This window comes from Humulus lupulus, chromosome 5 (genome assembly GCF_963169125.1).
Source record: "Humulus lupulus chromosome 5, drHumLupu1.1, whole genome shotgun sequence".
Classification (NCBI taxonomy): domain Eukaryota; kingdom Viridiplantae; phylum Streptophyta; class Magnoliopsida; order Rosales; family Cannabaceae; genus Humulus; species Humulus lupulus.
Window position 1 is genome coordinate 11209501 of NC_084797.1, and position 16408 is coordinate 11225908.

At 26.6% G+C, this 16408-nt stretch overlaps 2 protein-coding genes across 2 annotated transcripts; both read right to left on the reverse strand.

The window, feature by feature from the left end:
* Nucleotides 1-3553: 3553 nt before the first annotated feature.
* Nucleotides 3554-11072, reverse strand: LOC133778844 (uncharacterized). The gene is made up of 6 exons (XM_062218863.1): nt 11036-11072; nt 8182-9114; nt 4276-4288; nt 3912-4194; nt 3754-3822; nt 3554-3655 (listed from the first exon to the last, which is right to left on the reverse strand). The coding sequence occupies exons 1-6, from the start codon at nt 11043-11045 to the stop codon at nt 3554-3556; spliced, it is 1410 nt and encodes a 469-aa protein (XP_062074847.1). The 5' UTR covers nt 11046-11072.
* Nucleotides 11073-12372: 1300 nt separating this feature from the next.
* On the reverse strand, nt 12373-13055 carry LOC133778845 (uncharacterized). The gene is made up of 3 exons (XM_062218864.1): nt 12912-13055; nt 12553-12826; nt 12373-12461 (listed from the first exon to the last, which is right to left on the reverse strand). Exons 1-3 carry the CDS (start codon nt 13053-13055, stop codon nt 12373-12375), a joined length of 507 nt encoding a protein of 168 aa, XP_062074848.1.
* Nucleotides 13056-16408: the final 3353 nt, after the last annotated feature.

Below are 16408 nucleotides of genomic sequence, written 5' to 3' on the forward strand. Positions count from 1 at the left end.
ATAAATATAAAATATTAGTATTACTTTTAATGGTTATCTTTTTAAAAAAAAATATGAATGTAAATAAGAATCAAGAAAAATAATATAATAAAAGAAAACGTAAACAATTATTAGTTATAATATATTAATCACAATTTTTACTACTATTATTAATGATTAATAAATCCATTTTTTTTAAAAAAGGAACGTAAATTATTATTAACATTAATAAATACTTTAAAAATTATTATTGATATTTTTACTAATAAACACTTCTTACTTATATTTATAATTTGTGTCACAGTATTAGAAAAAAAAAACATGAGTTAAAAACAATATAGTTTTGTTATGCAATCTTCAAGATTTTTATGTAAAAAAATATGTACAATATTAAAAAATGACAAAAATATAGATTGATATACTTACCTTTACTTAACTTTGGGTCGTAGGAATCTCAAACGCAAGAAGAAAAATTTTATAGCTGAGAAGAAATAAAACAACAATACTAATTTATAAGAACATGCAATACAAAATAATAAACAACTCAAACGATATTTTTTATTAAAAAAATGGAAAATGCAATCCTTGAAAGAAAAAAAAAGATTAAAGAAATTTGTTTTGATATATTTTTTAATTCATTTTTTTCAATATTTTATCAAATAAAACAAAGTTAAAACTCTCTTAACTTTATATAATTGCAAGGTGAACACAATTTGCTCAAAAGTAAAGTGCAATACACACACACACATATATATATAAAGAAAATAATGATATTTCATAGACACATGAACTTGTATTCTTTATTAATATAGTAAAGCTAATAATTAGAACAATGAAACTAAAAATACCTTTAGTCTAAGTGCAACTCTATTGTAAGATCACATTTTTTTCCTCCCAAATACCTTGGAATCGCTCCTCATCAAGATCTCAAAAATCTAATTTTTTTTCCTTTTCTTACATTTCAATGTGTATGTATATATATATGATGTGAAGAATAATTGTTTGACCTTTCCTTTTTCTATAACCACATTATTTATAGTAAAATGTGGTGTGCTTTGAGAAAAGAGAAATGTATAAGTGACTTTTTTAGTATAGTTAATGAAACAAAAATTTATTTTACTAATGAATATAACCTGAAATTGAAAAATAATTAAAATAAACTGAAAAATAAATTCAAATTTTGTTACGTTGATATTATTATTTAATAAGATATTTAATTCATATTGTTATAACATTTGAAATTTATGTATGCATATATATGTTATTTTTATTAATATAACTCATATGCATATAATAAAAGTTAAATTCTTGGAAGTGTTTTAGATAAGCCTTCACCTATATGTCATTAATGTCATTAATTTATATATATATATTTAGATAAATGCATATATATACATATATATGTTACGTATTTTTTGTACTATTATTATTGTTATTATAATAATATTGTGTCATATACTATAACTATACATGTATATATATAACTGTTTTTTAATTAATTAGTTATTGTTTTAGATAATAAAGTTATTTTTTAATGATTAATCAGTTAGGAAGTAAAATTAGAAATTAATTACAATTATTATTATTATTATTATTATTATTATTATTATTAATGAGATATAGTTAAGATATATAAAGAGGAGATAGAATTTTAATGGTTTTGTAGTTATGGATATTATTTCATAGTCAAAACCAGTAATAATAACATATAATAATATATTATTATTATTATTATTATTATTATTATTATTAAGATGAGAGAATAACGGATATAAATTTAAAGTTTTATAATCATATGAATTAAATGGCCTATTTTACATATATATAATAATTATCAATAATTCAAATAATGATGATTTGAATGGTCACTCATATAATAATAATAATAATATAAAGTTTTAACTCCATATTATTATTATAATATATATATATATGTAAATAAAACTATACATATATACATATAATACTACTTTATTATATATAGATACAGAATTATTATTATTTGAACTTATATATATTTATTATGTTATAATTAATAGTATATGTAAATATATATGTATATAATAAATTTATTCAGATAATGATAATATAAAACTTTAACTCTCATTATAATAATAATATAAAATTATTCTATTATATATAATAAACAATTTATAATATGCATATATATACATATATATGTTACATATTTTTTGTACTATTATTATTGTTATTATAATAATATTGTGTCATATACTATAACTACACGTGTATATATATGTAACTGTTTTCTAATTAATTAGTTATTGTTTTAGGTAATAAATTTATTTTTTAAAATGAGAGAATAACGTATATAAATTTAAAATTTTATAATCATATGAATTAAATAGCCTATTTTACATATATATAATAATTATTAATAATTCAAACAATGATGATTTGAATGGTCACTCATATAATAATAATAATAATAATAATAATATAAAGTTTTAATTCCATATTATTATTATAATATATATATATATATAAATAAAACTATACATATAATAATATAATACTATTCTACTATATATAGATACAAAATTAATATTACTTGAACTTATATATATTTGTTATGTTATAATTAATAGTATATGTAAATATATATGTATATAATAAATTTATTCATATAATGATAATATAAAACTTTAACTCTCATTATAATAATAATATAAAATTATTCTATTATATATAATAAACAATTTATAATACATTTAAATTATAAAAATTATTCTTACATATCATCATGATTTTGAAATCAATATAATAAGAATAACACCAATATTTAAAAAAAAACGTAAACATTTAAATTAAGAACTATTACTAATATTAATTTAATATATTAATCATAATTTTTAATACTATTATTATTAATGATTATTAATTTTTTTTCCTAAAAAAAGAATGTAAATGTGTATGAAAGAACATAACAAAACAAAATATAATTAAGGAAACACGAATATTTACATGTATACATTTGACAAAATAATACCAAAAAAAAAGTTTTAGTCATAACCATTAAAATTAGAATATTTTGTAGAAATTCTCGTTTCATCAACTTGTTGATTCAAGTGCCACTATGCTCACATTTTTTTCATTCTTTTTTTACTTGTTATACTTATAAATAAAGACTCTTTACTCATCTAATATTCAATCAAGAACAAAATTATAATTTTCTATATATGAGATATTATCTCATTAATAAAATTATTGAAAATGAAAATGATTTGTTGACAAATACTGTTAGTAGATTAAAAGTCCATTAAGTAATAGATTATGAGATTTATTAAGTCTAATGGACTTGATCATTTTTTTTATTTAATAGATAAATCTTAATATTTTTTATGGGTTATTTTGAAAATAGACAATGAAATGAATTGTGATCAATGCAATAATAATTCTAAATAAAAACATAGATTAATAAGGAATGAGAAATATCATATTACACCACACTTAGATATAAAATTAAATTAAACACGCAAACACACATATGGAAAGATAGTCCACCAAACTACTAAGCAAATCCTTAAAATTGAATAATTTTACTATCATCAACTTAATCATCATCTTCATCATCAACTACAACATGCTTTTTTCTCTTTCCATTTTGAACAGTGAGACCATAGTCTTCCACAGAATCTCCAAAATCATGATGACCCTGCAATTTAATTTTTAGAAGAAAAAAATATGAACACAAATCATATTCATTTTAATAATAAGAAATATCAATTTAGAAATGGGAGTTAATGAAATTACCACATCTTGAGAATGATTTTCTTTCGTTACCCTTAGTTTCTCATCTCCATCATTTGTAGTAAATTTTTCCTACAAAACAAATAATAAATATATTTATTTAAATTACATATATCACACACAAATTAAACCTTGCATTTTAAAAAAATTACATTCTTTACTTTCTTTGATTCATGTTCTTGTTCTAATTTCTCATCAGGCACAAAAATCTTGGACACGGTAAAATTTTCAAGACCCTCTTTTAAGTTATATTCATTCAATCTTAACTTATAAACAAAATCTTTTCCACAAAGAGTTTCAATCTCTGTAGGAAGATTATTGTTTGAAGATAATCTATTGAATAACTTGTGTGCAGATGTATCAAGTAATTTTTCAGCTATAACATTGAATAAAACAAAAGTTGTTTCTCCAGTTTTATCCACGACTCTTATATGTATTTTGTACCTACATTAGACAAAAACAAAAGTTAGAATAGATCAAATAAAATAATCAAGAATTTTTTTTAAAAAAAAAAAAATCACCAACATTATTGCTCTTACTGTTAGAATAATATGAAAGTGGGCATATGAACAATCCTATATACATGTAGGCGGAATTAATATATAGAATGAACATATACAAAAAGAATCGAATATTGTATACCTCCAGCCATTGCTATTGATAACCTCGATCTAGCTTTAGATCTACAAAAGAAAAGGAACAGAAGTTAGAACGAGTACACGGCCTTCCAAGCTCTCACTAACTCTTTTAGATGGAGTTACTGAAAGTCAGAATGAGCAGCGAGCTTGGGGACCGGTACTCTATATTTATAGAGTGAGACCTACCATCAGAGTCTCTGCCACAGATTGAGATATTTCCTCAATCAGTTGGGATATGAAAAATCGGGTAACAACAAATCAGGTAACAAACAATGTTGACCATTAATTAGAATATTTTGTCAATAAATTAAATATTGAATATATTAAATCAATTAGTTGATTTTATATACCAAATAAATAATATTCTAACATTCTCCCACTTGGTCAGCATTTAAATTAATGTATTACTTAAGCCCGACGATCATCCCTGTTAGATAATAAACACATGAATCATGGCGATAGGTCCTCTTTTTTTATGACGAGTATTATCTTCCATGTATTACAATATATTTATTACATAACAATGTAATTTATGTGGCTATGTACTTAAACGAATAAACCTTATGTTTATTCAGGTCCTATGAAAGTAAAATTTTCTCAAATAAAATTAAGATGCGCATAAATATGAGAAAATATCAAAAATAAGAGTTTCATTGATAATAACTTCAGTTTGTACAATAAATTTACATAAGGGAACCAAGTCCCATGTTCACTACATGATCCTTGAATTTATGAGGTGGCAAGCCTTTCGTCATAGGATCAGCAATCATCAATTCAGTGCTAATGTGTTGAATGACCACTTTATTTTCTTTAACACGTTCTCTCACGGCTAAGTACTTGATGTCGATGTGCTTGCTTCGACTACCACTCTTGTTGTTCTTAGCCATGAATACAGCAGCTGAATTGTCGCAAAACATTCTCAATGGCTTAGATATAGAATCTACAACTCTAAGGCCTGAAATGAAACTCTTTAGCCATACACCATGCGATGTAGCCTCAAAACACGAAACGAACTCGGCTTCCATAGTAGAAGTAGCAGTCAGGGTCTGTTTGTTACTCCTCCATGATATAGCTCCACCGGCAAACATAAACACGTAACCAGAAGTTGATTTACGTGAATCAGTACAACCAGCAAAGTCTGAATCTGAGTAGCCAACTACTTCTAGGTTGTCGGTTCGTCTGAACATGAGTTTGTAATCCTTAGTACCCTGAAGATACCTCATAACTTTCTTTGCAGCTTTCCAGTGGTCTAATCCCGGGTTACTCTGAAATCTTCCTAGCATTCCGACAGCAAAGGCAATGTCGGGTCGTGTGCACACCTGAGCATACATCAAGCTTCCAATAGCAGAAGCATATGGGATGTTCTTCATTTCTTCCTTTTCAAAATCATTCTTTGGACACTGGCTCAAATTTAATTTATCACCCTTAACGATAGGAGCAACACTTGGTGAACAATCTTTCATCCGAAATCTCTCTAAAACTTTGTTAATGTAGGTTTCTTGAGATAGACCTAAGATACCTTTGAATCTATCTCGATGGATCTTAATGCCAATGACATAAGACGCATCACCCATATCCTTCATCTCAAAGTTCTTTGAGAGAAATTGCTTCACCTCATGTAGCATGCCCTTATCATTGGTTGCAAGAAGAATATCGTCCACATATAAAACAAGAAAACAAATCTTACTCCCACTGACCTTCTGGTATATACATTGATCCATGACATTCTCTTCAAATCCAAAAGAAGAGATGACATCATGGAATTTTAAATACCATTGGCGGGACGCTTGTTTTAAACCATAGATGGACTTCTTAAGCTTGCACACCAAATGCTCACCATTACTAGAGGAGAATCCTTCTGGTTGTTTCATGTATACCTCCTCCTCTAGGTCACCATTTAGGAAGGCAGTTTTCACATCCATCTGCTGTAGCTCTAAATCGAAATGAGCAACTAATGCCAGGATAACTCTGAGGGAATCTTTCTTAGATACCGGAGAAAAGGTCTCCGTGTAGTCAATTCCTTCTTTTTGAGTGAATCCTTTAGCAACGAGTCTCGCTTTGTGTCTCTCAATGTTGCCTAATGAGTCTTTCTTTGTTTTGAAGACCCATTTACACCCAATAGCCCTCGCCCCATTAGGCAACTCAACAAGATCCCAGACTCCGTTGCTTTTCAGAGAATTCATTTCTTCATTCATGGCATTGTACCACAGTTCCGATTCTTTGCTATTCATAGCTTGTGAAAACGTTTCTGGATCATTTTCGGCTCCAATATTGTAGTCAGATTCTTGCAAATACACAATGTAGTCACTAGGTATCGCCGATTTTATTATCCTAGTGGATCTTCTTAAGGCTACACCAGCAGGCTCTTGAGGAGCGGGTGGTTCAGCTTGTTGTTCAACAATTATAGGCAACTCTTGAACAACTCGATCCATTTGAACTTCATCATTGACTTGTGGATCTTCAACAATTGGCTGTGGTGGTTCAACATCCATTTGGACTGCAGGGGTGTTATCGACCACAATCAATCTTGCTCTTGAGGTGGAGGGTTCTAAAGGATCTTTCTCAGAACCTAAGTCCTTGGATTGATCACTCCCACTAATCAAGGCATTTTCAAGAAATTTTGCATTCCTTGATTCCACAATCCTAGTGCTATGAGATGGACAATAAAACTTGTAACCTTTAGACCTTTCAGCGTAACCAATAAAGTATCCACTTATGGTCCTTGGGTCCAGTTTCTTTTCTTGTGGATTGTATACCCTAACTTCATATGGGCATCCCCAAATGCGTACATGTTGCAAACTCGGTTTCCAACCTTTCCATAATTCAAAAGGAGTTTTGGAGACTGCCTTGGTTGGAACTCGATTTAATATGTACACGGATGTCTTTAGAGCTTCAGTCCACAAGGATTTAGGAAGTTTAGGGTTGCTGCTAAGCATACTTCGCACCATGTCCATCAATGTTCGGTTTCTCCTTTCTGCAACACCATTTTGCTCGGGTGTACCGGGCATGGTATATTGGGCAACAATCCCATTTTCTTGAAGAAACTTTGCAAAAGGACCAGGTGCTTGTCCATCTTCAGTGTATCTACCATAATATTCTCCACCTCTATCTGATCTCACTATCTTAATTTGCTTGTTGCATTGTTTCTCTACTTCAGCTTTAAATATCTTAAAGACATCTAACGCTTCGCTTTTGTTATGAAGTAAGTAGATATACATGTAGCGTGAGTAATCATCTATGAAAGAGATGAAGTATTTCTGACCATATGAGTCCATGTCTGGACTACATATATCAGTATGTATGATTTCTAATAGGTCAGAACTCCTATGGACACCACTTTTCTTAGACTTGGAGGTATGCTTTCCCTTAATGCAATCCACACAAGTATCAAAATCAGTAAAATCTAAGGTATTGAGTACCCCATCATTTACTAACCTTCTAATTCTATCAATAGAGATATGTCCCAATCTCCGGTGCCATAATGTAGAGGAATTCTCATTCATAACACATCTTTTATTGCCAGCGTGAACGTGCATAGTATTATAAGCGGTATTGTTTTGTAAATTAAGGCAGTAAAGACCATCAGACAAAATACCATTTCCAACACATTCAGATTTATTATATAAATTAAAATATTTGTCTGAAAATGTAAAGGAAAAACCAAAAGGTACAAGTCTTGAAACGGAAATCAAGTTTCTAGAGAAAACAAAACCGCTACTTAAAACTAAATGGCACGTTCCTATAGCCTCCACATGTGAGCCCATCTTGTTTCCAGATAAGATTCTTTGCTCACTTCCCACTGGCTTCCTTAGGTTTTGTAAACCCTGCAAGGAATTTGAAATGTGAATTGTCGATCCAGAATCAATCCACCATGTGTTAATATTAACATTAGCCATATTAGATTCATAACATACGAATGAAATTGGATTACCATTGTCGTCCATCCATTTCTTGAACTTGGCGCATTCCTTTTTCGCATGTCCCTTCTTTTTGCAGAAGAAACATTTGATGGAATCCTTCTTTATATCACCTTGGGGAGGCACTTTATTTTTCCCCTTGTCCTTCTTGGATGGTTTGCGTTTCTTGCCTTGGGTGGCCATGTGAGCACTTTCACCTTGTTCCTGCAGGAGCCTTGCTTCTTCTTGAGCACACATGGTTATCAGTTCATTGATACTCCATTTGTCCTTATGTGTGTTGTAGGAAATTTTGAAAGGCCCATATTGAGGTGGAAGATGGTTAAGGATGTAGTGGACCAGGAAGGTTTCGGGAATGACTACATCGAGTTTCTTCAGTTGAGCAGAAATGTCCCTCATCTTTGAAATATGTTCTCTAACTCCTTTGACACCAGTGAGTTTTGTGGATGAGAACTGGTGGATGAGGTTGTTGTAAAGTGGTTTGTCCGAAGTGTCGAACTGCTCATCGATCAGTTTGATCAAGTCTTTGACTTTCTCAGGTTGCTCCACCGATCCACGCATTCCCAGAGGGATCTTGGACATGATGAACATGATGCTGAGGCGATTGGACCGCTCCCATTTCTCATATAGTGCGATCTGAGCAGCAGTGCTAGTCACAGTGATTGCAGCAGGTTCGTCCTTCCTTATTGCGTAGTCCATGTCGGCGCAGCCTAAATGAAGAAGAACTCGTTCCTTCCAGATTTTGAAATTATCACCCCTAAGCTCAGGAATTTCGGTAAGGATTTCAGCAAAACTAGAGGATGATGAAGAAGCTGCATGAATAGGATTACAAACTTAGATTTAGAAGATTGAGGCTTAATGAAGTCATGTTTTACCAATGTATAACATGCTGAAGATTGAAATTTTATTAAACAAAAATTGCCTGTGGGCTAAATTTTTAATTTAATAAAATTGGATGTAAAGGATGATAGATTATTCAAACGAATTATTTGGGATAAAGTAAGGTTTGAAACTTCTATCTTTATTAAACTTTATGATAAAACTATTAAATTAATTATCATAACTCCTGTGGGTAAATTAAGAAAATTAATTTAATATATTATCCTAATTGATTATATAAATATAATAAAATCCCTGTGGGGTAAAATTGTTATATTTATATAATCAATCACAATTTTGTCCATTATGTGATCCTTTCAAATTAATATATAATTTTATATAATTAAAGATGCTGTGGCTACTCCCTAATTATGTAAAATTATATGGTTCACTAGACATTATGTTTTAGGCTCTAGGAAGACCTAAGAACAATTTCGTTATAACATAATAGGCAATCACAGAGAGTAGTGCTCCTAGTGTGGTCGTCCGAAGATCATTAAAAACCGTTCTAGATTTGAGCATTTGTCTCAGTTTCATGCGTTCTTATGTCAACCACAAAATTGTTTATGAATTATTCATAATTTTATTCACCCTAAATGTTTTATGAATATTTTATGAATAAATTATGAAGATTAATGTGCTAAATATTATTCAACCTATCTTAATGTTTTGAATATAATCTAAATATATCTAGCACAATAATGAAATATATATAATGTATTTAAAATTATAAAGGCATACATATAAAATTAAAGATAATTATACTCAAAATAAATTTTGCATGAATAAGAACAAAATAATCATACAAATTAGTATAATTAATTATATGTACGAAAATACAATAATTCCATATATATACTTAATGGTAGAAAAAATCATGCTTAATAAGACAATAACATCATTTACTGATTTCGTGAATTAATAAAATAATTGCACAAACTTAATTGTAAAAATTTCTTACATTCTTAAAATAGCACAATTATTTAATATTGCATGAATAAAAGAAATATACCATACACCAAAATCAAGTAAGTGCACATTTTAATTAATTTCCAAATATATAATTTACCAAAATTATATGTTTTAATTAAATTGGCAAGATAAAATTTATTGTCCAAATTGGTTCGAAATTCATGTCTAAAGAGATTCATGACGTTAGATTGATTAAACAACAACAAAAAATCGAAATTTAATATCAAAATTGTTTTTGGCCATAACCGGGTACATGAAGGTTGCAAAACTGATTTTGGATTCTCAAAACTTGATTTGGAAACATAGATCATTAGAAAAAATAATCTGAAGGATTTCTAATGGTACTTATGTGGAAAATTAGTTTTGAAACAAAAAATCAAAAAATATGAGACATTAAAACTCTCTATCAAAATAAAAATAAAAATAAAAATTATGAATATGGCCCTCAAACAATATATAAAACTATATACACGAATATATAATATATGTGTATAGATGAAGACATAGGCACATCTATAAATCATAAAAAAAAAATATGTGTATAATTTGTTTATATTGCCAAAATATGTTAGATATAACATATATGTAAACACAAAACAATACAAACACAATAAAATTACCAAAAGAAATTTTGTTAAATGTAGGCCAACCAAAACCGAAGATATATGTATATATATATATATATATGAATATGAATATGAAGGCATATATAAATCAAATAAATATACATGCAGATAAAATTAGCAAGGCAGAGATGTAGACTGGCGACTGATACCAAATGTTAGAATAATATGAAAGTGGGCATATGAACAATCCTATATACATGTAGGCGGAATTAATATATAGAATGAACATATACAAAAAGAATCGAATATTGTATACCTCCAGCCATTGCTATTGATAACCTCGATCTAGCTTTAGATCTACAAAAGAAAAGGAACAGAAGTTAGAACGAGTACACGGCCTTCCAAGCTCTCACTAACTCTTTTAGATGGAGTTACTGAAAGTCAGAATGAGCAGCGAGCTTGGGGACCGGTACTCTATATTTATAGAGTGAGACCTACCATCAGAGTCTCTGCCACAGATTGAGATATTTCCTCAATCAGTTGGGATATGAAAAATCGGGTAACAACAAATCAGGTAACAAACAATGTTGACCATTAATTATAATATTTTGTCAATAAATTAAATATTGAATATATTAAATCAATTAGTTGATTTTATATACCAAATAAATAATATTCTAACACTTACATCACAAGAGGGTAATCACATATTTTCTTGCAAGTGCCGCACATATAAACACCATTTGTAGGTATGATTTTTTTTAAACACGTTTTGCATGATATATAATACCATCCAAAAGTGTTGTCTATACCAATAATTTTGCACCTTATTGTAACAATGCACTCCTACAATTAAACACAAACCATAGAAAAATATAAATCAAACAATTAGACATAGGAACATTAAGGAATAAATAATAGAATAGTCAGAGAATGATGAAGAGAATGGAAAATGATTACCTTGACTTGATCACCCAAATTAGCCTCTAACATTTCTTTAATACTCAAGCGATTGAGGAACATCTCTTCCTCAAGAGAAAGCCTATTGACGTTGGAACTTTCAATATCTTACACTCGGTTGGAGGTGGTGGAAAATCTCTCAATTAAAGATGTCACATAATCTATTTCAAGATTAATATATATTTTTGTTGCACTTGTTGTAGAAAAAATGACTTCACCTATTTAAAGTAATTGTAAAATTCAATAAAATTATTTTTTCCATATCAAACTTAATATATAATAGTAAGATATACAAAACTTGAGTATAAAATAAGATACACAAAGCCAAGAATATAAATTTCAATAAAAAAATAACTTGACTATAATAGTGAGGTATACACATTGATTTTTTTTTTTTTAAAAAAAAAAGTATAATTGGTGAGATGTCAAAAAATTATCACCTTGGAATCTTTTAATTGTTGTGGAAGTGAGTATCACTATAAATGGTTTGTCATCTTTTTTATACAACTCACGATCAAACATCTCCTCCAAATCTCCCCATAAAGTTATTTTTGTTGTCACCGAACTATAAAGGAAAAAAAAATTCAATGTTAACTAAAAAAAAATAAAGGCAGAATATGAAAGATTTATAAAATAAACCAATAATAAGAAACATACACATAATTTTAATTTTTATGATCATGTTAAAACTTACTAATTTGTTATAATTTTTATGTCTCTTTTTTTCCAGCTACCTCCAACAATCTCAATGTCACCCACTCCACACAAGCATCCAACAACATCTAAAATAGCACCCCCAAAAAAATATCATTAGAATACAAAGATAATTTTTTTAAAATATAAATTAAAAAATATAAAAAATGATACAAGTACCTAAGAGGATTGTATTGTCATTGACACGTAAATCAATTAAACTTTGAGATATGAATTGAAATCCATTGATTGGAATCTTAACAATTCCTTCTTCCAACTTCTTTAGGGAAGTTGTAACCAAAAAAAGAAGTTTGTTCTCATTAGAAAGAGGTTTGTACTCGCCTGTGCTTGCAACCACTTTTAAATTTTTTATACTATATAAACAACCCTCACTCAAAAAGTGCTTAAACTTGGTAACTAAATTTTTTCTGATTGTTGCATGCATAAGATTTTCCTGTCACAAAAATCCATATTATATTAAGTATAAAATAATTGAAAAAAATAGACAATATAATAGGATAAAAAGATTTTTTGTATACCTTTTCATCAATGAAAATCATGTCAAGACTGATAAGTTCTCCATTTTTCTTGGTGTTGATTGATTCCCACATCCTACAAACTCGAACTCTTATCATCAAACTACCCTTATCATTGTCTAAATCTTGAAGAAAAGAGTACTCCATAAAGTAAACAATGAAAAAGTTCAAATATCAATTACCAAAACACAAAAATACTTTGCAAGGGGAACTTTCCTTCAAGCAAATGGTGTTTATATATAACCAATTTAATTAAGTCTATTTACTAATTAAAAAATATAAAATATTAAGCTACATTTATTATATACTAATCAGTTTTTTTTCTACAAAATAACGTTTTTTAAATCTCATAACTTATATAATTATTCAAATTATTTTTTAAAAAATAAAGTTATTTTTAACTATAATTTAAGAAGTAGACGTTATGGGTATTGGTGCAGCCGTTGGTCAATAAATAAAATAAACTGTTGTGTATCGTGTATGTATATGAGCCTTTGTCCTACATGCATAATAATATAGTTTGCATGTAAGGGGCTACGTGGAAGAAAAGTAGATACACAATCTATTGTATATGTATATCTAATATATTTTTGGTAGAGAATATAACTATATTGAATGATTACGTGTCAGGCTAATTCATATGTTTATAATACCTTAAATTTATATATGCACATAGGTTATGTAGATACTCATTTTCTCTCATTTAATAATAGCAATAATAACAATATATTTATTATATGTTCTTATTACTGGTTTTGAGATTGAGACTATGAAATAATACCCATAAATGATGAAAGAGATATATGTTTACAAAACTATTGGAATTCCATCTCCTTTTTATTATTTTAACGGTAAGTCTTAATAATAATAATAATAATAATAATAATAATAATTGTAATCAATTTTAAATTTACTTCCTAACTGATTAATCATTAAAAATAACTTTATTAATTAAAAAATAACTGATTAATTACAAAACAGTTACATATACATATATACACTTTGTGTAGTTATAGTACATGACACAATCTATATATATATATGCATTTATTTAAATATATATATATATAAATTAATGACATACATACAAGTGGGGTTACCGTTAAAACAATAAAAAATTTATATATCATAATATAAAATAATAAAGTATATAAAAAATTCATATATTATAATATAAAACTATCCATATATATTATGTCCATATATGTTTATTATCCATATATTATAAATTATTCATATATATAGATATAGATGTTATCTAAAACATATATAGATTTAGAAGTTATTATTATTATTATAGGTTTTTATTACTTGAACTTATATAGGTAAATATATATATGTATATAATATTAAATTTTAACTCTCATATAATAATATAAAATTATTTAGATGTTATTATTATAATATAAAGTTTTAAGTCCTATATAATAATAATAATATTAATCATAGATATATGTAAATAAAATTATTCATATCATAATATAAAACTATTCTAATAGATGGTTATAACATGTATAGATTTAGAAGTTATTATTATTATTATAGTTTATTATTACTTAAACTTATAATTTTTAATAAAAAAATTATTTATATAATAATAATGTTAATTTTTCTCATATAATAATATAAAATTATATAGATATTATTATTATTTGAACATGTAGATATATTTGTTATATTATAATTAACTCACATGTAATTAATATAATACTAATAATTTATTAAAAAAAATCAAATTCTTAAAAATTAGTAATAAATAAATAATAATAATGTTAAAATTTCTCATATAATAATGTAATTAATATAATAAATAATAATAATGTTAAATTTTCTCATATAATAACTCACATGTAATTAATATAATACTAATAATTTATTAAAAAAATCAAATTTTTAAAAATTAGATAATTCTAATAATTAACTCACATGTAATTAATATAATACTAATAATTTATTATAAAAAAATCAAATTCTTAAAAATTAGACAACTCATCTAAAAGAGATATTAGGATGCCACCTAAGCTCCATGTAGCTCCCTATTATATAGATATATAGATTCAACAAATAATGATAGGCTTTATTATGTTACTATATAAATGTAATAGACTTAATACAATATAATCATACATATTAAAATTATATATATATACTATATTGTATATTGTGCATATACAACTACGAATGAACATGATATAATTAGTGTATATTATATATATATATTGTATAACAGAAAAAACAAATTAAGAAAAAAACAAAAAAGAAAGACGACCATGTATACTTAATACAATATAATGTATATTGTGCATATACAATTACGAATGAACATGATATAATTAGTGTATATTATATATATACTATTTAACAGAAAAGACAAATTACAAAAAAAAAAAAAAAAAAGAATGACTCTGCGATCCACGCATATATATATATAATTTATTAATATTTTTTGCTCCTATCGTAGGTACATTTTTTGTTTTTAGCATTTGGAAAAATTATAACATAATTTTGTTTATATAATGGTGGACATTTATAATAGACATCCATCAAATTTTTGAGTAATTTTGAATAATTTATGGTGTTGAATCACAGTTCAAACAATGTATTTTCTACATATATAAATAAATTAGACACTCGTGCAACTGATTATTTGAACTTTGATTTCGGTACTCTAAATTATTTATAATTTTTTGATGTCTACGATAACTTTAATGTACATCATCCTATAAAAAATATTAGGTTATAATTAATGTATGAGTTTTTATATAGGATGAGTTTTCAAAAGTTATGTTTTTCATAATAGTCATATTAAACAAAATGTATTATTATTATTATTAGTTTTAGATATTAATTATTATAATTTATGATATATTTTAAGTAAATTATTACCCAATTATATTGAAGTAAATATTGAGAAACACAAACAGCACATATGTAGTAAAGGAGTTAGTTTTTTTTGTGTTTAAAACAAACGACTTAATGTAATAAATGTGTTTTCTTTTTTATTAATTGTCGTTGTTTAAATTTTTCTTTACACCTGATTAGACTTCTTGAGACTAACTATTTATTTATTTGCAATGTAGTTATTATTATTTTTTTAATAGATGGATGCGCCTTTTATTTCTTCTAAATTCAATAATAATAATAATAATAATAACTTAAATTCAATAAGTAATACAGTCAATTTAATTTTGAAGTCCAAAAGAATTAAATTATTAACTGTGAACTATTTATTTATATTATTATTCACTTTTTTCACATACAAGAATTCAAAATAAAAATATTATTTTTATAAAAAGTAAAACGCAAGAGAAAAAGTAACACTATTACCGGGTTGCTCGTGCCTTATTGTTACTATTTCTCTAGCGTTTTGCTTATTGCCATAAGACTAAAATTGATATAAAAATGAATAAGTAAATAAGTATATTTTTGTTTTGAGTTCTTGTAGGTGAAGAAAGTAAATAATAATATAAACAAATAGTTCATAATTAATAATTTTTTTC